At 43.4% G+C, this 22609-nt stretch overlaps 1 protein-coding gene across 6 annotated transcripts in view; it reads right to left on the bottom strand.

Annotated features, from left to right (window-relative positions):
- The window catches only part of LOC109865030 (myosin-10), an 84624-nt gene extending 63073 nt beyond the window's left edge, over nt 1-21551 (bottom strand). For 5 of the 6 annotated variants that reach the window (XM_031831252.1, XM_031831266.1, XM_031831259.1 and 2 more), the window contains exons 1-3: nt 21390-21551; nt 19249-19625; nt 894-1050 (exon numbers count right to left, since the gene is read on the bottom strand). In XM_031831252.1, the coding sequence (XP_031687112.1) occupies nt 894-1050; nt 19249-19593 (502 nt within the window). In that variant the 5' untranslated portion in view covers nt 19594-19625; nt 21390-21551. Of the gene's footprint in view, nt 1-893; nt 1051-19248; nt 19626-21389 lie in introns of those variants that run through there. The other variant, XM_031831288.1, reaches the window with a different exon arrangement.
- Between the last annotated feature and the right edge of the window lie 1058 nt (nt 21552-22609).

Here is a 22609-nt window from a genome sequence, read left to right as displayed (position 1 = left end):
ATCCTTCACTTCCCCTTTCCACTGTGCTCCCCACATTCCAGACATTGCTGGCAAAATTCATTTCTCTCTGGAGGTGGAAATATGAACAGAAAAATAAGACCAGCTCCTTTGGACTGTTTCCACCGAGCCCTTTTTCCTCAATGTGTGCCATTTGATACCATAATGCTGGAGATGCTTGCATGAATTTAGGGCAACTACTACAGTTGGCCAGTGCACTAAATCAAAATAATTGGGGGCGACTTTAGTATGCAACAAACCATGGTTCAGCTGATGGTTTCAATTAAGCCTTCTAATGAAATGAATGGCCCTAAAGCTGTTGAAATTGAGTAGTAATCCCGTAAATCACAGTGCGACTGTAAAACAACATTTATGAGCGTTGGCGATGGCGACATGTGGCTTGTTTTGGTTCGGTAACTTGAGAGCGAAAGCCTTGAGTATTGTAACAGTAGAGCTAACGGAGATGCCCTGCCAAATGCAACAATTGACAAAACTAAAATGATGACACGATGGCCTGTTCATCCCCTAGCAACAGTTTAAATTGAAACACAACAGCAACATCTGGCCTTGGGGAACTGACAATGTACAATTAACATGACAAATGATCCAATCAGGCTCCAATTAACATCACAGACCTGGGAGATAAGTGCACCTGCCACAGTGGAGACAAGGCTGTCCTAATATCAGTATGTACTGTTCCTACCGGTTGACTGCCTCTCAACAACAGCCTTAATCCCAAAACAACCGGTTAAGTTGGCTTTGACTTTCTGGTCCCAGTAGACTGAATCAGATCATTTATACAATTTCCCTGTGTAGCAAACATATGCGCATATTTTGTGCAGTGACATTGATGGTTGTGGTAAAGGGAGGGATAACCATAACCAATTGAGACTTACCTTGGAGCATGCATCTGTACGCGGACTCTGAGATGGCGTAGATGTGAGGGGGCATCTCGTGTCTCTTCTTCCCCCTGTACATCTCTATGATGTTCTCGGAGTAGATGGGGAGGTACTTGTAGGGGTTGATCACCACACAGAAGAGGCCAGAGTATGTCTGCAGGAGAAAGAAGATTACGTCATTCAGTGTGAAAAACAGGGAATCTGAAGACACCATGATTTGATATCACCTTTTTTTGTAAAATTTACTAATACACGTTTGCCAGGTAAAGAGAAACCATCTGAAACAATTGTGGACCAGTTGTCATGTAATGAGAAAGAGCTAACAAATCCCTTCAGTGCCCCACAGGGAATCACCACTATCACCATTTACTAATGATGATGAAGCAAATCAAATCAAAGTTTATTTGTCACGTGCTCCGAATACAACAGACCTTACAGTGAAATGCTTACTTACAGGCTCTAACCAATAGTGCAAAAAAGGTATTGGGTGAACAATAGGTAAGTAAAGAAATAAAACAACAGTAAAACGACAGGCTATATACAGTAGCGAGGCTATAAAAGTAGCGAGGCTACATTCAGACACCAGTTAGTCAGGTTGATTGAGGTAGTATGTACATGTAGATATGGTTAAAGTGACTATGCATATACAGCGGGGAGAACAAGTATTTGATACACTGCCGATTTTGCAGGTTTTCCTACTTACAAAGCATGTAGAGGTCTGTAATTTTTATCATAGGTACACTTCAACTGTGAGAGACAGAATCTAAAACAAAAATCCAGAAAATCACATTGTATGATTTCAAGTAATTCATTTGAATTTGATTGCATGACATAAGTATTTGATACATCAGAAATGCAACACTTAATATTTGGTACAGAAACCTTTGTTTGCAATTACAGAGATCATATGTTTCCTGTAGTTCTTGACCAGGTTTGCACACACTACAGCAGGGATTTTAGCCCACTCCTCCATACAGACCTTCTCCAGATCCTTCAGGTTTCGGGGCTATCGCTGGGCAATACGGACTTTCAGCTCCCTTCAAAGATTTTCTATTGGGTTCAGGTCTGGAGACTGGCTAGGCCACTCCAGGACCTTGAGATGCTTCTTACAGAGCCACTCCTTAGTTGCCCTGGCTGTGTGTTTCGGGTCGTTGTCATGCTGGAAGACCCAGCCACGACCCATCTTCAATGCTCTTACTGAGGGAAGGAGGTTGTTGGCCAAGATCTCGAGATACATGGCCCCCTCCACCCTCCCCTCAATACGGTTCAGTCGTCCTGTCCCCTTTCATACCCAAAGAAGGTAGTTTCTACCTCCGTTGTTCACAGTTGGGATGGTGTTCTTGGGGTTGTACTCATCCTTTTTCTTCCTCCAAACACGGCGAGTGGAGTTTAGACCAAAAAGCCCTATTTTTGTCTCATCAGACCACATGACCTTCTTCCATTTCTCCTCTGGATCATCCAGATGGTCATTGGCAAACTTCAGATGGGCCTGGACATGCGCTGGCTTGAGCAGGGGGACCTTGCGTGCGCTGCAGGATTTTAATCCATGACGGCGTAGTGTGTTACTAATGGTATTCTTTGAGACTGTGGTCCCAGCTCTCTTCAGGTCATTGACCAGGTCCTGCCGTGTAGTTCTGGGCTGATCCCTCACCTTCCTCATGATCATTGATGCCCTACGAGGTGAGATCTTGCATGGAGCCCCAGACCGAGGGTGATTGACCATCATCTTGAACTTCTTCCATTTTCTAATAATTGCGCCCACAGTTGTTTCCTTCTCACCAAGCTGCTTGCCTATTGTCCTGTAGCCCATCCCAGCCTTGTGCAGGTCTACAATTTTACCCCGGATGCCCTTACACAGCTCTCTGGTCTTGGCCATTGTGGAGTCTGTTTGATTGAGTGTGTGGACAGGTGTCTTTTATACAGGTAACGAGTTCAAACAGGTGCAGTTAATACAGGTAATGAGTGGAGAACAGGAGGCCTTCTTAAAGAAAAACTAACAGGTCTGTGAGAGACGGAATTTTTACTGGTTGGTAGGTGATCAAATACTTATGTCATGCAGTAAAATGCAAAATAATTACTTACAAATCATACAATGTGATTTTCTGGATTTTTGTTTTAGATTCCGTCTCTCACAGTTGAAGTGTACATATGATTAAAATTACAGACCTCTACATGCTCAGTAGTACAGAGAACAGTCTCTGACTGGGGTGGCTGGGGTCTTTGACAATTTTTAGGCCCTTCCTCTGACACCGCCTGGTGTAGAGGTCCTGGATGGCAGGCAGCTTAGCCCCAGTGATGTACTGGGCCACACGCACTGCCCTCTGTATTGCCCAGCGGTCAGAGGCCGAGCAATTGCCATACCAGGCAGTGATGCAACCACCACCATGCTCTCGATGTTGCAGCTGTAGAACCTTTTGCGGATGTCAGAAAGCATGCCAAATCTTTTTAATTTCCTGAGGAGGAATAGGCTTTGTCGTGCCCTCTTCACGACTGTCTTGATGTGTTTCGGCCATTCTAGTTTGTTGTTGATGTGGACACCAAGGAACTTGAATCTCTCAACCTGGTCCACTACAACTCCTTTGATGAGAATGGGGGCGTGCTCGGTCCTCCTTTTCTTGTAGTCCACAATCATCTCCTTAGTCTTGGTTACGTTGAGGGATAGGTTGTTATTCTGGCACCACTCGGCCAGGTCTCCTCCCTATAGGCTGTCTCGTCGTTGTCGGTGATCAGGCCTACCACTGTTGTGTCGTCTGCAAACTTAATGATGGTGTTGGAGTCGTGCCTGGCCATGCAGTCGTGGGTGAACAGGGAGTTCAGGAGGGGACCTAGCAAGCACCCCTGGGGAGCTCCAGTGTTGAGGATCAGCGTGGCAGATGTGTTGCTACCTACCCTCACCACCTGGGGGCGGTCCATTAGGAAGTCCAGGATCCAGTTGCAGAGGGAGGTGTTTAGTCCCAGGATCCTTAGCTTAGTGATGAGCTTTGCCGTATTCAATGAATAGCCGTATTCAATGAATAGCAGTCTCACATAAGTGTTCCTTTTATCCAGGTGGGAAAGGGCAGTGTGGAGTGCAATAGAGATTTGCATCATCTGTGGATCTGTTTGGGCGGAATGCAAATTGGAGTGGGTCTAGGGATTCTGGGATAATGGTGTTGATGTGAGCCATTACCAACCTTTCAGAGCACTTCATGGCTATGGACATGAGTGCTACAGGACTGTAGTCATATAGGCAGGTTGCCTTTGAGTTCTTGGGCACAGGGACTATGGTGGTCTGCTTAAAATATGTTGGTATTACATATTGTTGAAAATGTCAGTGAAGACACTTGCCAGTTGGTCAGCACATGCCCGGAGCACACATCCTGGTAATCCGTCTGGCGCCGCAGCCTTGTGTATGTTGATCTGTTTAAAGGTCCTACTAACGTCGGCTACGGAGAGCGTGATCACACAGTCGTCCGGAATAGCTGATGCTCTCATGCATGCTTCGGTTTTGCTTGCCTCGAAGCGAGCATAGATGTGGTTTAGCTAGTCTGGTAAGCTTGTGTCACTGGGTAGCTCGCAGCTGTGCTTCCCTTTTTAGTCTGTAATAGTTTGCAAGCCCTGCCACATAAGACGAGCGTCGGAGCCGGTGTAGTATGATTCAATCTTAGCCCTGTATTGACGCTTTGCCTGTTTGATGGTTCGTCGCAGGGCATGGCAGGATTTCTTGTAAGCAGCTTGAAAGCGGCAGCTCTACCCTTTAGCTCAGTGCGAATGTTGCCTGTAATCCATGGCTTCTGGTTGGGGTATGTACGTACAGTCACTGTGGGGACGAAAAGGAGTGTGAACTGCTTATTGGACAGTGACTAAGCACAAACAGAATAATATCCTGACCTTGGCTTGTATGGTGGTGGAAGGACAATGAAGATGTGAAAGGATACATACAGGTGGCGTAGAGGGAATGAGAGAACGAAGATCGTTGCTGGTCCGTATCAAAGTAGCCTAATGATAAGGTTGACCTTCAGTTTGCTGCTACAGGCACTGAGAATAAAGCATTACCATCATAATGATTAGGCATCATAAAGGCATCATAAAAAGACTGGTTGCCTCTGGTTCAGAGCCACTGCGCACACTGGCCGAGATTTATTTTCCCTTTTCTCTCACTCTCCCCCTGACCTCCAAAAACTGATCATACAGAAACAGTCTCTGTGATATAGATGCTGCTAGGAGGATGGCTGCCAAAGTGCTGCACCATTTGAGATTCCTCCCACATGGCACTCACAGCTTTCTCCTCCTCCGCCACCAGCTCATTGCATCCGGCTGAGAGGACGGCTCTTTATTCAGTGCAGTCCAACACACTCAAGCCAGGGAATGAGTTACGCTGTGTGTGATGCATTGTAATAACCCGAAACAGAGAGCAACAAATCTGATCTCTTTAACACTAATGCAGACCTCTAAATGGGGGTCGTTGCAGTTGCGTACAAAACTGCCAGACTGGGGGAGGGCAGGTCAGGAGAGGGTTAATCCCGGGCCAGGATATTCCATTAACCAAGTAAGAGGGGGGACGGGTGATTATGCAGAAGGGTCCATTTCCCATTCTGCCGTTCTCTCTGTGTCCATGCACCCTTTCTCTCCATCTCAGTCCCTCTCTCTCGGCCAGTCCAAGCTTGGCTGGGCGGCAGAGACACATTCATGTAACTATGTTGTCTATCGTGTTGGGGCAGGGGAGGCAAAAGACAGGGGGCTGCAGAGGGGCCCAAGGTCGGCTAACCAAGTTGCTGAGCTGGAACAATGGCGGTGTGGCTGCGGCACACTGGTGGGGGGTGGGGGTAGCGGCAGGGTCCTAGTTGAAAGACTCTTGCGGAGCAAAGCTCACCGCCACAGCTGTCGCCTGCCTGCAGCGGGAAATGCGATTGTGAGTCACACACACTCCTTCTCCTCTGGGAGAGAAAACAAAGTTGTCTGCTCACACACCAGCTAGCTGCTACACCTCTTATCTCAGTCTTTGGACCACAGGGGACTTTTACTGTACTCTATTTGATTGCAGCATGACTGGGGTTTGTGGCATTGTGTTATGTGGTATAAAAATAATGCCAATATATTGAAGGTCATGATGAATGGAAATGAGACAATCACCATCACCATTGTAGAATGTGATGAACGGTCCCTTTGAGGCGACACGTGGTGCAGTGATTTTGGGGGATATCATGGTGTGCATTAGGGGAGGGGTGAGTGGGTCACCAGATGGCCAGTATTTCATATGTACACAGACAGATCCCTCGGAAGGGCAGAGATATGCTCTAGCCTGGTCATGGTCCAGCCACAGCAACAACAAGCTCGGGAGGAAGCAGAGATTTGTTGTTCAAATCAAAATCAAATAAAAGTTTATTGGTTGCGTACACAGTTTAGCAGGCATTATAGCGGTGCAGTGAAACGCTTATGTTACTAGCTCCTAACAATGCAGTAAAATGTCCAAATTAAAATGTCAAGAAAGATACACCACAAAAGGAAGAAATCAAGAACAGCGGAACGAATGTTCATGAGTCACATTGGGGGACTAGGCCGCTTTTTGGGGAGAAAAATTATGGATGCAGGGGTCACTAGCAAGGGGTATGTGGCTACACAGGGGTAACTAACATTCTAGTGCAATTCATCTTGGTGCACTGGTAGATGAGTATGTATGGAGTTATGGAAGAGATTCCTGCGGAATCCACAGATCCCCACATAGTTGCAAGCCTCACCTTCAGCTGGCAGCAGAGTAGGGCCAGCGGACACACCACACCACCTGTCGCCCCTTCCCCTTGCCCGCCACAGTGGGTGCAGCGCCAGGCAGACGGATCAGCACTCCGGCTGGCGCAGCCCAGACCCAGAGGCAGCAGTGGGGTCGGGGAGAGATTGGACTCGGCTGCCCAGCCTGGATGGCACCCCCTGGGGAGTACTTGGTGGATTAGTGGGGCTCTGGGTCTGCAGGCGGGGGTGAGACGTGTAGGAGGTATATGAAGGGAAGGAGGTCTTGGTGAAGAACCTGTCCCTCTCTCAATACAGTAGAGATCGGGGTGAGACGCCGGCCAAGAAAATATATATCTCACACAGCACGATGCCTTAGGTGGAAGGAGGCGTGAGCCAAGAACCTGTCTCTCAGTACAACAAAGTAGTGTACCCAGATAGCCAGGCTGTGGTTAACAACGGAGAACTCTGACACAGTTGACTAGGTTCCCAGTTCTCCGGAAATGTCCAAGTGGTCCCCCGTGCCAAGCCCAAGCTGAGCGTAGCTGAGCAACGGAAAGAGTTGAGGGCCTCTCCATGGAGAGTGGATGTTTTCATTCTCATTCTCAACATTGTTCCGTCTGCGAAGCTTAGCTCAGTGCCACTCCGTTTTAATTGTCATAGCATATTGAAAAGAGGCGATGATTATGGAGAATAGAATTTTCAAAGGGTTTATAGAGAGAATGGTCTAATATTGTTCACTATGAGCAGTGCTTCATTTCCAGTGCTCCAATAGCATTGGGGTCTGAGCGTGGGAGGAGACCAAAGGCGCACTAGTGCAGATCAAGCAGTTTTGCTCCATCTACACAGTGTGTGTGTTTGTGTGCTGTGTTTGCATACTGATCTCTGCCTCACACTCATCCCAGCGTTCCTGTGACCAGGCTGCGCGTTTGAGGCATCAGGCAGGAAAGGAGTGGTTTGGGTCCCGTCTGTCTGCTTATGGGGACTTAAAGAAAATACTCTCTTGATATTGTTTATGGGAAAAACATAACTGACGCACTGGTTTCAATTGAGAACAGAGACCCATGCTCCAGTGAAATCCAGGCTTAGGGGAGACTGAAGTGGGGATGTCTGCAGATGAAGGTAACCAAACATCAACTCAAAGCTCCAGGCCTTGGGCCGTCTTCCCAGTCTGCACTGTTGCAGTACAAAGGATACAGCAGATACTGTTACTTAAAAGGTTACAGAAACACATGCATTTAATAACACATCACACATTCAGCCCAAAGCTAGCCCTTTCCTGGGGGCATTGAGGTTGGCCACAGACCACAAGGGGAAACGAGAATGCTATGCAGCTGACCAAAAACGAGTGCTGAGCAATTAGTGCTTTCTGAGGTCGGTTCGGTTTCGGTTCGATTTACAAAACAAATATTTCACTGTTTCGTTTTCGATTATTAAAACGTTAAATGCGCTGTGCATTATGTGGGTTAAATGCTGTAACAACACACAATATAATAATGAATAAAAGTCTCATGATGGTAGTGACTGTCCATTACTGCTTATCACCTATTAACCTTCATTCACATTACTTTACTCAAATATCTCACTTGTTGTGTATATTAAATGTGTTTTATTTGATGACTATTATTTCATTCCAAGTCACCATCTCATCTCTATAGAGCTGCTGCCTATACTGTCTGACAAAATCACTATTTTGTAGATCTTCAAAGTAAATAAGGCATGACTGCTGAATACCAATTATCATTCATTTAGATCATGCACTTTCAGGTAGAGACACCTTGAGGAGCAACAGCTGCTCTCTATATCCTCTCACAATCACGCATTCTCTTCTGCAGCAGGCGTAAAAGAAACACAGACCGGACAAGTAGATGCGCAATGGATTATGGTCATTGTAGTTAATTACAGCATCTTATGCGCTAAACTATGTGGAATATTGGCCCTATTGGAAACTACAACTCCCTACTACATTGCACAGTTCAGGCTGTATCTGATTAATTTCTAGAGAAACTGTGCAACATGCTCACAGGGGGACAATTTTTTTTATTGCTCAGTACTACCAAAAACAGACATCTGGAGGCAAGTGTCCTTCCTTACCACCTCAACAGCCTCTGTTCAATACGCACCTGGAGCACATCAGCGTTGTTGAGGATTGAGTCAGTGGCAGTTTCAAAGTGGGACTGTTCCCTATGAAATGTCCCTGGCCTCTACTGTATTGGATTGCAAGGAGGGGATCTTAACCTGGTCGGCACCAGTCATGCTTATTAACCTTTTTTGGCTCTGAGAGTCCTACAGTTCTCAGCCTATAACATTCTATTTCATTAGCATAGGGTAGTCAGGGGTCAAGAACCTGTGGCACCAGGAGAGTTCAGGATCGGCAGAGCTCCCTGTATACCTCGGTGTTGTTCTTTTATGACCGGAGTGCATATGAAACCTATTTTACAAGAAAGAAACTGCAATGTACAGCCTCGCAAAAACAAACCAACATTCTTCAGCACCACCAGAGGGACAGAGGAGAGTTTTTTTTACCCTAAATCCATCTGTGGATTTAGGCAGCCTCAGGTACTTCTCTCTCTTCATGTAATCCCAGACAGACTTGATGATGTTGAGATCAGGTCTCTGTGGGGGCCATAGCATCACTTTCAGGACTCCTTTTCTTCTTTACGCTGAAGATAGTTCTTAATGATTTTCACTGTATGTTTGGGGTCGTTTTCACGCTGCAGAATACATTTGGGACCAATCAGATGACTCCCTGATGGTATCTGCCTTTACTTATCAGCATTGAGGAGACCATTCATTCTGACCAAACCCCCAACTCAATTTGCAGAAATGCAGCCCCAAACTTGCAAGGAACCTCCACCATGCTTCACTGTTGTCTGCAGACACTCATTCATGTACTGCTCTCCAGTCCTTCGGTTGAACAAACTACCTTCTGCTAGACAAATATTTCAAATTTTTCCTCATCAGTCCAGAGCACCTGCTGCCATTTTTATGCACTCAGTTCCTGTGTTTTCATGCATAGTTGAGTCGCTGTGCCTTGTTTCGGAGGTATGGCTTTTTGGGCGCAAATCGTCCATGAAGGCGACTTCTGACCAGACTTCTCCGGACAGTAGATGGGTGTACCAGTGTCCCACTGTTTTCTGCCAATTCTGAGCTGATGGCACTGCTGGACATCCTCTGTTTGCTAAGGGAAGTAAGCAGGATGTTTCTTCCATTTGCTGCAGTAAGTTTCCTTGGCCGACCACTGCGTCTACACCCTCAACGTTGCCCGTTTGTGCTTCTTTGTGCTTCTTCAAAAGAGCTTTGACAGCATATCTGGAAACCCCTGTTTGCCTTGAAATTTCGGTCTAGGAAAGACCTTGCTGAGACACTGGCTTGTAGGCCTCTCCTGGTCTCACACTCATTGTGAAATTTGGTGGAGGATCTGTGATGATCTGGAGGTGCTTCAGCAAGGCGGGAATCGGACAGATTTGTCTTTGTGAAGGATGCATGAATCAAACCACGTACAAGGTTGACCTGGAAGAAAACTTGCTTCCATCTGCTCTGACAATGTTCCCCAACTCTGAGGATAGTTTTTTCCAGCAGGAGAATGCTCCATGACACGCAGCCAGGTCAATCAAGTTGTGGATGGAGGACCACCAGATCAAGAGCCTGTCATGGCCAGCCCAATCTCCAGACCTGAACCCCATTGGAATGTGATCAAGAAGAAGATGGATGGTCACAAGCCATCAAACAAGGCCGAGCTGCTTGAATTTTTGCGCCAGGAATGGCATAAAGTCACCCAACATCAATGTGAAAGACTGGTGGAGAGCATGCCAAGACGCATGAAAGCTGTAATTGAAAATCAGGGTAATTCCACCAAATACTGATTTCTGAACTATTCCAAATTTAAAACATTAATATTGTGTTGTTTAAAAATGAAAATGAACTTATTTTCTTTATTCGAGGTCTGACAACACTGCAACGTTTTTTGTTATTTTGACCAGTTGTCATTTTCTGCAAATAAATGACCTAAATGACAATATTTGTATTTAGGGAGAAATGTTGTCAGTAGTTTATATAATAAAACAAAAATGTTCATTTTACCCAAACACATACCCATACATAGTTAAACCAGAGAAACTGATCATTTTGCAGTGGTCTCTTCATTTTATCCAGAGCTGTATATATAATGTTCTCTACAAAATATCCTTTATATAATATCTATATATACAGTGCATTCAGAAATTATTCAGACCCCTTATTATAAAATGCATTAAATATTTCCCCCCTCAATCTACACACAATACCCCAAAATGAACAAGAGAAAACAGTTTTTTTTTTATTATCTGCACATTTGTTTAAAAAATAATAATAAACAGAAATAACTTATTTACATAGGTATTCAGACCCTTTGCTATGAGATTCAAAATTGAGCTCAGGTGCTTCCTGTTTCCATTGATCATCCTTGAGATGTTTCTTCAACTTGATTAGAGTCCACCTGTGGTAAATTCAATTGATTGGACATGGTTTGGAAAGGCAGACACCTGTCAATATAAGGTCCCACAGTTGACAGTGCATGTCAGAGCAAAAACCAAGCCATGAGGTTGAAGGAATTGTCTGTAGAGCTCCGAAACAGGATTGTGTCAAGGCACAGATCTGGGGAACGGTAACAAAAAATGTCTGCAGCGTTGAAGGTCCCCAAGAACACAGTGGCCTAAAACATTCTTTAATGGAGGAGTTTGGAACCACCAAGACATCCTAGAGCTGGCCTTCCAGCCAAACTGAGCAAACAAGGGAGAAGGGCCTTGGTCAGGTAGGTGACCAAGAACCTGATGGTCACTCTGACAGAGCTCTAGATTTCCTGTATGGAGAAGGGAGAACCTTCCAGAAGGACAACGATCTCTACAGCACTCCACCAATCAGGTCTTTATAGTAGAGTCGCCAGACGGAAGCCACTCCTCAGTAAAAAGCCCATGACAGCCTGCTTGGAGTTTGCCAAAAGGCACCTAAAGGACTCTCAGACCATGAGAAACAAGATTCTCTGGTCTGATGAAACCAAGATTGAACTATTTGGCCTGAATACCAAGCGTCACTTCTGGAGAAAACCTGGCACTATCTCTACGGTGAAGCATGGTGTTGGCAGCATCATGCTGTGGGGATGGTTTTCAGCAGCAGGGACTGGGAGATTAGTCAGGATTGAGGGAAAAATGAACGGAGCAAAGTACAGAAAGATCCTTGATGAAAACGTGCTCCAGAGTGCTCAGGACCTCAGACTGGGAAGGTTCACCTTCCAACAGGACAACGATCGTAAGCACACACAAAGATCTGCTCAGAAGAATGGGAGAAACTCCGCAAATACAGGTGCCAAGCTTGTAGCATCATACCCAAGAAGAATCGAGGCTGTAATCACTGTCAAAGGTGTTCCAACAAAGTACTGCGTAAAGGGTCTGAATACTTATGTAAATATGGCATTTTTATAAATTAGCACAAATTTCTACAAACCTGTTTTTGTTTTGTCATTATGGAGTATTGTGTGTAGATAGATGAGGGGAAAAAACTATTTTATACATTTTTGAATCAGGCTGTATCGTAACGAAATGTGGAAGAAGTCAACAGGTCTGAATACTTTCCGAATGCACTGTATATATAATATAAAGCTCTCAGAATAAAATGAATATCTCCCCCTCCAAACTGTGTCAGGGTGTAATTGTCTAAAATAGAAATACACTTCTCTGCAGGCAGCACATGCTGCTTCTAGGCTGCCATGACATGCTAACTACTAATTACAGCAGTCTACTTCCCCCCTGGTAACTCATGCATTGCTTTACTTGATCTGAGGAAATGTGAAAAAATAACAAACTATGATGCCTAAGGAGGTTAAAATAAATGTTTTAAAAGAGTTGGAGGGAGAGAAAGAGATGGAGGGAGAGACAGAGGGAGAGAGCGAGAGACAGTGAAATGGAAGAGCGACAAAGGCATCCAGATTAGATTTGGGCAGTATACCGTATATACGTATACTGGGGTATATGGAAATAGTTCACAGTAGAGGTCGACTGATTAATCGGAATGGCCGATAATTAGGGCCGATTTCAAGTTTTCATAACAATCGGAAATCTGTATTTTTGGGGGCCGATTTCCGATTATTATAATTTTTTATATACCTTTATTTAACTAGGCAAGTCAGTTAAGAACACATTCTTATTTTCAATGACGGCCTAGGAACTGTGGGTTAACTGCCTTGTTCAGGGGCAGAACGACAGATTTTCACCTTGTCAGCTCAGGGGATTCAATCTCGCAACCGTACAGTTAACGAGTCCAACGCTCTAACCATTGCACTCCACGAGGTGCCTGCCTGTTACGCGAATGCAGTAGAAGCCAAGGTAAATTGCTAGCTAGCATTAAACTTATCTTATAAAAAACAGTCAATCTTAATCAATAGTTATAACTACTAATCCAGTTTAGCAGGCAATATTAACCAGGTGAAATTGTGTAATTTCTCTTGCGTTCATTGCACGCAGAGTCAGGGTATATGCAACAGTTTGGGCTGCCTGGCTTATTGCAAACTAATTTGCCAGAATTTTACGTAATTATGACATAACATTGAAGGTTGTGAAATGTAACAAGGGATGCCACCCGTTAGATAAAATACAGAACGGTTCCGTATTTCACTGAAATAATAAACGTTTTGTTTTCTAAATGAGTTTCCGGATTTGACCATATTAATGACCAAAGGCTCATATTTCTGTGTGTTATTATGTTATAATTAAGTCTGATTTGATATAGCAGTCTGACTGAGCAGAAGCAGGCTCGTAATCATTCATTCAAACCACACTTTTGTGCGTTTTGCCAGCAGCTCTTCACAAGCACAGCGCTGTTTATGACTTCAAGCCTATCAGCCTAATGGCTGGTGTAACCAATGTGAAATGGCTAGCTAGTTAGCTGGGTGTGCGCCAATACCGTTTCAAACGTCACTCGCTTTTAGATTTGGAGTAGTTATTCCCATGGCGCTGCAAGGGCCGTGGCTTTTGTGGAGCCATGAGTAATGATGCTTCGAGTGTGGCTGTTATGTTCCTGGTTCGAGCCCAGGTAGGGACGAGGAGAGGGACGGAAGCTATACTGTTACACTGGCAATACTATAGTGCCTATAAGAACATCCAATAGTCAAAGGTATATGAAATACAAATGGTATAGAGAGAAATAGTCCTATAAATACTACATTAACTACAACCTAAAAACCTCTTACCTTGGAATATTGAAGTCTCATGTTAAAAGGAACCACCAACTTTCATATGTTCTCATGTTCTGAGCAAGGAACTTAAACGTTAGCTTTTTTACATGGCACACATTTTTACATGGCACATACATGGCACATATTGCATATTGGCACATATTACTTTCTTCTCCAACACTTTGTTTTTGCATTATTTAAACCAAATTGAACATGTTTCATTATTTATTTGAGGCTAAATTGATGTTATTGATGTATTATATTAAGTTAAAATAAGTGTTCATTCAGTATTGTTGTAATTGTCATTATTACAAATATAACTTTTTTTTTTAATCGGTCGATTAATCGGTACCGGCTTTTTTGGTCCTCCAATAATCGGTATCGGCGTTGAAAAATCATAATCGGTCGACCTCTAGTTCACAGGACAGTTTTTCAATACCGTCATTGCCATTGAAACTATTTCTTTGAAGTTTAACACATTTGAATATTTGTAGCTACTTTAAGTAAATGCCTGCACTCAACTTGTGCAATCATTTAGGAGATCAAGACTGCGTTCTTCATTTCACCTGTCACATTTTTCATAATGAAGCTTACCGGTAGTCCCCAGTCGCGTGGTGTATGTTTACAAGCACACAACAACGACAGACCGGACCCTTGTGAGTCACACGCTGTTGTACAGCACGCGCCAGGTAATGTAGTTACATTCACAACTAAATGTTTGCCAGCTAGATATCTTATAACTAAGTTAACTGTCTAAAGGTTGCTAAATGCTCTGCAGTTCTGCATTTTGTTTGCTAATTTAGTGGTTCGCTTCTTCGTTTGGTAACAACAGAGAATCCCCTCCCAGATCAAGAGCAGGGTTTCCTTTAGGAAAATGTGACCCTGGACATTTGACGGGCACCATTTTAATTTACCAGGACATTTGATTAATTTACCCGACCCATATCCATTGGGTGCGTAACCTGATTAGGGCGTGCTCAGAATGACAGAAATCCCATTTAGATTATGGCCATTTATCTTAACAGAATACGCAAGTTGAGGATGCAACGACGTGCGTCCTTCTTACTGAATTCCACTGCACACTTTGAAGATGTTACATTTACCTTACTCAGCCAACAAGATGAACAGCAAAATCAAAAGCCCCTGTCAATCTACTACTCCTCATACTAGAAAAGTTGACCTATTCTATTGGTCAGCTTGTCGAGAAAGAAATAGCACAAAAAGACTGACAGTTGTGGGACGATAGATCCCAAATTCATACAACCAGCAGGAATCCTAGGCCTAGAAAAAATTCTAAAGCAATGAGTCTGATGCAACAGATCAGAAAATTTAGCTTAAAATGTCGATAAACAATTATTTTTTCACATTATAACCACAGCAATGTGCCCAGGGCAGTATGCTACGTGTGAAAATTTGTTTCATAATGCCATTAGCGGTAAAATACAGTTCGAAATGTAGAAATTGGGGAATTCTAATATGCAACAACTAGCATGAGTTGCTAAAATGACTAGGATTGTCCCTTTGGCTACCGGACAATGAAAGAAAGTTGAAAACCAATAGAACATGTGAGAAATAGGCTACTGGTTTCAATGGCATATGGAAGTCTTTATAAAACAATACGCTACTGGTTTCAATGGCATATGGATGTCTTTATGAAAGTAATTGCCTCCACAGATATGGTCAGATTTGCCTAGGCGACTTTGAAGCAAACTATTTTCAACACGCAATTTAGAATTAATGTGCAATGATTGGGCTTAAAAAAAGCGCTGTCTGACAGATTTACCGTTCAAAAGCTCTGTATCTGTATGCTATGCATGTGTGCTAAATAAGATACACAACAAATATACACAAGCGCCAATTTCATCAAACTAAATTATGCAAATGAACCTATAGACCAAAACGCATGACCAGTCAAATGTATTTACATCGACTAGTATTTCCATCAATGAATAGGCTAAAAAGCATTATTTCACTATGGGAAGAATAAAAATCTCCTTGCCAAGGACAGGCCGGTGCCGATTTTATTTCTCTGCTTTTCACATTTTTTTATGGGCCAAAAGGCAGCTATTACCTGCTAACGGAGACCCTGATCAAGAGCCTTGCTGTCTAATATTTGTTTTGTTCATGCAGCAAACTGTAAGTAGCATTTTTTTGTTACTTGTAGAACTTTATTAGCAGGGATGGCTGTCCTGCCAATAGTTTAGGATAAAATGTATAAAATGTTCGCAATGCTCTCGTTAGCATTTCGTTAGCATTCCCTATGGGATTGTACATGTACCTGTTAGCATTGCTAACCTGCGGATTAAAAATGCTCAGTTGAGTAGCCTAGGGGTAGCCTAGTGGTTAAGAGCATTGGGCCTGTAATCGAACGGTTGCTGGTTCGAATGCACGAGCCGGCAAGGTGAAAAAATCTGTCGTTCTTCCCTTGAGCAAGTCAGGTAACTCCCAAAAAAACAACTGTTCCCGGCATACATTAAAGCATAAATAAACTGAAAGTAGGCAAACTACACATTTCAGAAACCAAGAAATGGTGATTTCTGCATAGTGCATCTTTAAATGTGCAATACACATTTCGGTTGAATGCATTCAGTTGTGCAACTAAGTATCCCCCCTTTCCCTTTTTGAAAATAGCACCCTTAGTGTTCAGTGCCGGTAATACCGAATATCCCAGGATGGTACATAGCCGGTATGACAATCTGGATACCGCCCAAACCAAATACAGATCCAGCGAACTTGACAGTAGGGCTGTCTCTGACAAAAAATTATCTTGGTCGACTGAGTCATCGGTAGAACGTGTATTTTTCCATATATAGACACACCCTATGTCTTTGAATAAAATCCAACTATATACACTGAGCTTGTCTGATGCTTTAAGCATACTGTTTGATTAAATAATTAAGACACAAATAGCTCAAGAGGGAGCCCGATGGCCACGCTGTGTTAAAAACAAATGACAGCGAGTGCCTCTGTGAACAGGCACCGCAGCACAGCAAGTGTTTATCGCGCTGTCCGTGCTGAATCTGCCACATAATTACAGCCATTTAGTTTCTTACTTGTTTCTCTAGCTGAAAGGTTCTGTTACCAAAATACCTCATTTGTATAAAAAAAACATTTCCTTTTCCAGGCATCCCTTGCTCTCTTTACGTGAAACATGTATAACTGGCATGCACGTGACCAATAGGTCCTGGCCTATAGCCTATCACAATCACATCAACACATTTGTTATAACAAACTCAGAACATCGTAACACATGTGACAGCAAAATGGATGCAGAGGACATGAAAAAGAAAACGGGGGAATTGCTTTGGAGGGAAAGGGGAAGTCAGATGTGTGGAAGACATTTGACTTAGTCGTGGAAACTATTGGAGAAGAAGAAAAAGGAGGGGATATAGGAACAAGTGCTGTGTGAGTATTGTGTACCAAACAGCTGCTTTTAGATCACAGTATTATCATTGTTTAGGAGCGAGAGCTAAATAAGAACAAGAAGATCAAGAAAAAGGAGGCTATAGGAGCGAGAGCTGCGTGCACATTATGTGTGACAAACAGGAGCAGTTAGATTACCATATAATTTTTCTGCCCGTTTGGAAAAGTGTAAACAACAGTAAATAAATTAAATGTAATACCAGTCTGTTCTAACGAAAAATAACATTGTAAAGATTTTATTACAGCAGAGCAAAGATTAAAAACAGCTCAATTTGTGACATTTCTTTATTCTACATTTTAAGGTTGCATGAGGCTTGGTGGTCACGAAATCAGTAGGCTATTAAACAAATACTCATTCTGACAACAGAAGCAGGATTTGTCTTATTGGTTATATAATGTAGATATATATGGATGATTTATAAAGCCAGGCACGTTTAACAGTTAGGCTATTGATTATAGACTTAATAAAGTTGGGGTTTCCTCTGTCCTCACTCCGCTGCTGCCTCCGCCACATTGTTCTCAACACCAACATGCTGGTTAACTACGCCATTATGCACTAAGCAACATATACAGAAAGGCGCCAATTCAACAGCGCCCTGAAGATTACGTTTCAGAACCACGAACAGCGACCGCTATCCCTCACGGGAGAAAGCGCATTTGTTATAAAATAATATATTTATTAGTGTTGCACCATTATTCTTACATTATATAACCATTTACAATATCAGTAGCACGTGTCATAAGAGTGATGGGCTGTGCCATCTCTGCGGACAGGTGAAAAATAGACAGGTGTCTTGTGCACCATGAAAAACATAATCTATTTACGACCAAACAATCGACCAGTTGACTAAATGTGGTCAGCCCTACTTGACAGGGAGTTATTTTTTAATCAAGTAGTGGATTAGGTACAGTACTACTGAAGGTTGAAAATATGCCAGTTATTCTGTGCCAGCTGTTGCTTATCTGCAGGGAGACAAAGAGCCCTGTGAAGGCGGTACAGTTAGTCTGTGTGAATGACTCAGCACGAGCCTCCCTCACTGGCTGGCTGATTACTGCAGATCAGGCCCATTTGGCAGGGAGCCATTACATTAGCACTACTAGCCACATGAATGGATGGAGCAGCGACAGGGCCTCACTAAAGCCTGGTGCTCACCTAGCAATCCAGCCCCTGCCAGGGAGTGTGTTGGACGGGGCATGGGGTTTGGGTCGAGAGGCCTTCTTGTCATTTCTAGCAGGTCAGTTACTATGACAAATGGCCCACTTTCTTACTAGTAGGGATCATCAACATCTTTTTATTGACCAGATGGTCAGGGGGCTGGTACATAATTACACATTTGAAGCAAGAAGCTCAAACCGATATAATATTTGACTAAAACATAATAATTTAAAACCATTTCTATATGATTCCATGTTTCTCTCTATTATGTGTGGGAATACTTGAACCGATTTCCAAAATTAAAATCACTTGGAGTTGATTTCCTGGTGTTTTAAAAGTATTTTAGCGATGTCCAACAATAAAACAATAAAACCTCTGCTTCATTAACATCCCAAAATGACCTCATCCCCGAGCTGTCCTTCTGCCTCTTATTGCAGCCACCTGGGGAGAGAACCACAGGAATAGCTGGTACTGTGGAACTGTGGAGGCAATCACAGTTGTCCTCCCTTCTCTCTGGGTCTCAGGCGGCTAACTGACTTTCCATCTATTCCAGGAATGCATGTCACTAAGTGGGTCGTAATCACAAGGGAAACGCTGGTTATCTGGGACATTGCTAATGCCATTGCCAACTTATTAGAACCCTGGGATATGGTGGTGTATCTAAGGACAAATGGTTTTGGGGGTCTCTGTGGGTTTGGTATTGGACAATGCTGATTGATGTGATGGGTAGTTGGGTACAATATACCAAAAATGGAGGGGAAAGGCTACTGGTTCACTTCAATAAGATACCAATGTACGGTAAATAAGCCTACACCTGGTTTTCTCAAGTCAGAAGTCAAAAGCAGGACTTCTATCCTACTTACATAGATGAGGCCAGAGTAGTAGCGGTCCTTGAGGTTGTGCAGCACTGAAGCCTCGTTCAAACACGTGAGCTCAGCCATGTCCTCCACCTTACTGAACTTGGGAGGGTTCATCTTCTGGATATCGTCCTTGTTCACTATGGCCTTCTTGCTGTTCTCAGCTAGCTCCACCACCACCTCGTCGCCGCGCTCCTCGCGGATGCTGGCCGCCTCGAAGCCGTGGCGCTCCGAGGGGATCCATACGAGCTTCTTGGCCGTCCAGTCGGCCTGCGTGGCCGGGTTGCAGACCACGGCGCGGTCCACGAACAGGTACCGCTCCGGGTCCTCCTGCCCGCTCCGCTGTGCCATCTCTGGGGTACAACCAGAACACACTAGGACACCTGGACGGGAGACACAAACAGTTAGCACATTGGTTGAGTTATACCCATTATTTAAAAACTCAGGTCGACCCCTAGCCCCTATCGAAGCTCTCCTGTAGATCTAATGATGAATGTAATGCCCAGGGGTAGTTTGGGATACAGAGTACCAGTAATCCTCCAAATCTGGAGCTTAAATACCAAAACAGACAGCTGAGCTGAGTTCTGAGGTCTCCTTGTAAATCAGACTCTCTCCTACAGTAACACATTCCCAGTCCAAGTACAGTACCCTCAGTGTGTCCCTCTCACCAACTCCCTCAAAAAGAGACTTTCCTCAGACAGCACACATGACAATTTTCACCCTGATGTCTGAGCCAAGCTATGTGTGGGTAGACTAGAGGCTCTCCCTCTACAGAGATAGATCCACAGTCTGTCTGTCATACACTGCATATGTATGACTTCCAGTTCAGCTAGGCTAGGGATTGGAAGGGAGAGCCAAGAGGGAAAGCTGACCCTAGACCAGTGTTTGGAGAACACTTCAGCCTCCTTCGCACCATGACTGCAGAAAAACAACATAATATATCCTCAGCCCTGCTGAAATGCTTCACAGACCACCGCCACCAGCTTCTGTATCAGTATCTAGTGTTTCCAGAGCCTGATTAAACTGACTAGACGAGACTAAATAGGAAGAAGCAACCAAGCACACTTCCTGATCCAGGTAGTAGCCAAGCGTGCCATGTAATTTCTTACTGTGATAAGAATGATTGGGATATGATGTCATCAACTCCGATAACACTATCTTATTGTAATAGTCTATTACTGCTGACATGAGCTATTCAGCATTTCTAGACTGATAGTGGGAACATTTTCTGAAAACTATATGAACTTTTGATAAAGCCTATGGCTTGGGTAGATTAGGCTGTACTTGCGAATATTGACAGAAAATCAAGAGATGTATTGACGCCGCTCACACAACTGGGCATGCCAGCTTCAGCTGATGACGGCAAGCATGGTGTTTACACGGTGTTGCTTCAACCCGAAACTGGGCCAGATCCCTGGATAGAGGGATCAGGGTGCAGCTAAGCGTAATGTCGTGCCACTGCATCCCATCTCTAAGTCTCAGAAAACCGCTATGATATCTGACCGCACGCCAAAGAAGTCATCCAGCCAAGGCATTGCCAGCCTTTGTTGAAATTACCAAGCCCTTCGCTGCTAAACTTGCCGAGTAAACCTGGTTAGAATAAAAATGCATTGCCCACATCACACTGATTCTTGCTGTAATGTTAGCTAGGTAACGTTAGCTAACATTGTCGGGCAAGCTCTGTATTTAGCTGCATTGGTGAACATAGTTTATACAATATTGAATTTCTAAATAAAAGTTCAACTTCTATTATCATAACCGAGCAGTACATGAATGTGTTAAAATACCATATGTTAAGCACGAGCTAACGCAATGAACATCAAAAGGAGTTCTGAGGCAGTTTAGGGTCCTCGCGCTGCATGCACCATCACTGAAATGTATAGCTGGAAAGACATTTTAGAATGTTCCTATAATGAGCATATCAATTAGTTTGCTATTATTAAAACGATCACTTAATTCAATTGATGATTTTTTTTTTAATCTAGAAAATGTCATTGAAACAATTGAGCATGTTAGCTAGCTAGCTAGTTTGGTGTCAACTAGCCAGCAAGGTTGAGGTCCTCCATCGTTGAAAAGTCATGGCAAAATAATCCGTTAGCCAGCTAACCACCCCGGCATCCCTATGAAAACGACTCTAATAAACTCACCTGGTGCAGATGATAATGAAAGTCAGACACTTTTATGAATATACTGATAGTAAGCAGAACAAAGTAATATTCCTCAGAATTCTTTGAAATTTCTGCAAATATTCCCTTTTTTCCGGCCGCTTCTCATCAATGGTACACCCCCACCATCCAACTTCTTCTCAACCAAACTCGCCATGCAGCACTTTTCTATTCCCGCCTCTAGGACCAGACGTGCGGCACACCCACTATTCAAAGATACAATATGATTGGATTCCACCGCCTGAAGTCTACAGACGATTGGTTGAAATTCCGCCCGTTTGAAAACCTTGATATTCTTGATTATCCGCCCGAGCCATGACGTCTCACCTGCAGACGGGTGAATGCTGCCATGAGATACTTGCAGTGAATAAATTGGATAATATCAAACGAAAAATGCCCATTCACTGGTCTTTGACATGTCCATCACATACCACATTCTCTGAATATGAATTCTCCATCCCATCAATTTGTTTGCACCAAGTTAAAGCATCTCCCACAACAAATTGCCTTTCGATTGATTATTACACCCAAATTACGATATTTTTCCGTGAACAGCAAGGTCCATGTATTTGTGGGATTTGTAGCCTATCAACTAATGTGATATTGACACATAACTGCCCTCATTTATTATGCATACTTTATAACCCACTATATTAGATTTATCTGGTCTGGATTAGCTAATAATGTAGCTAATACATTTGTATAAAACGATGAGAAAACAACATCCCATCATCACAAATCAGAAGTCTTTTGTCCACTCCTTGATTACTATACTGAACAAAAATATAAACGAAACATGCAACAAATGTTACAATTTTACGGTTACAGTTCATTTTAGGAAATCAGCAGGGTTGGGGAGTAAGAGATTAAATGTAAAGCATTACAAAAAACGGTAACAGTAAACCGTTACGTTACCAGCAATAGTGTAATCAGATTACAGATTGTTTTTAAATAACTTGATGATTACTTCGATGATTACTTTTAAATTCAGAAAGAATGTTTGCGGAAAAAAATATTTGACACTTCTCTGTTTTCTCAAGACATTCAAATCAGCTTTGAAAAAAGGCGCAAATTTAAATTTGTTCCACCTGAGCGAGTCTGGACACAAATCAGAGACCACTATGATGACACACCAAATGTGTTTGATGGATCGTGGGAAACGAGCTGGAATAAATAGGATTGTGTAGGCTACAGTCCAAGCT

Source organism: Oncorhynchus kisutch, linkage group LG1 (genome assembly GCF_002021735.2).
Source record: "Oncorhynchus kisutch isolate 150728-3 linkage group LG1, Okis_V2, whole genome shotgun sequence".
In the NCBI taxonomy this organism is placed as follows: Eukaryota; Metazoa; Chordata; class Actinopteri; order Salmoniformes; family Salmonidae; genus Oncorhynchus; species Oncorhynchus kisutch.
The sequence above is the reverse complement of the archived record's forward strand: the minus strand, read 5'-3'. Positions and strand labels throughout refer to the sequence as shown.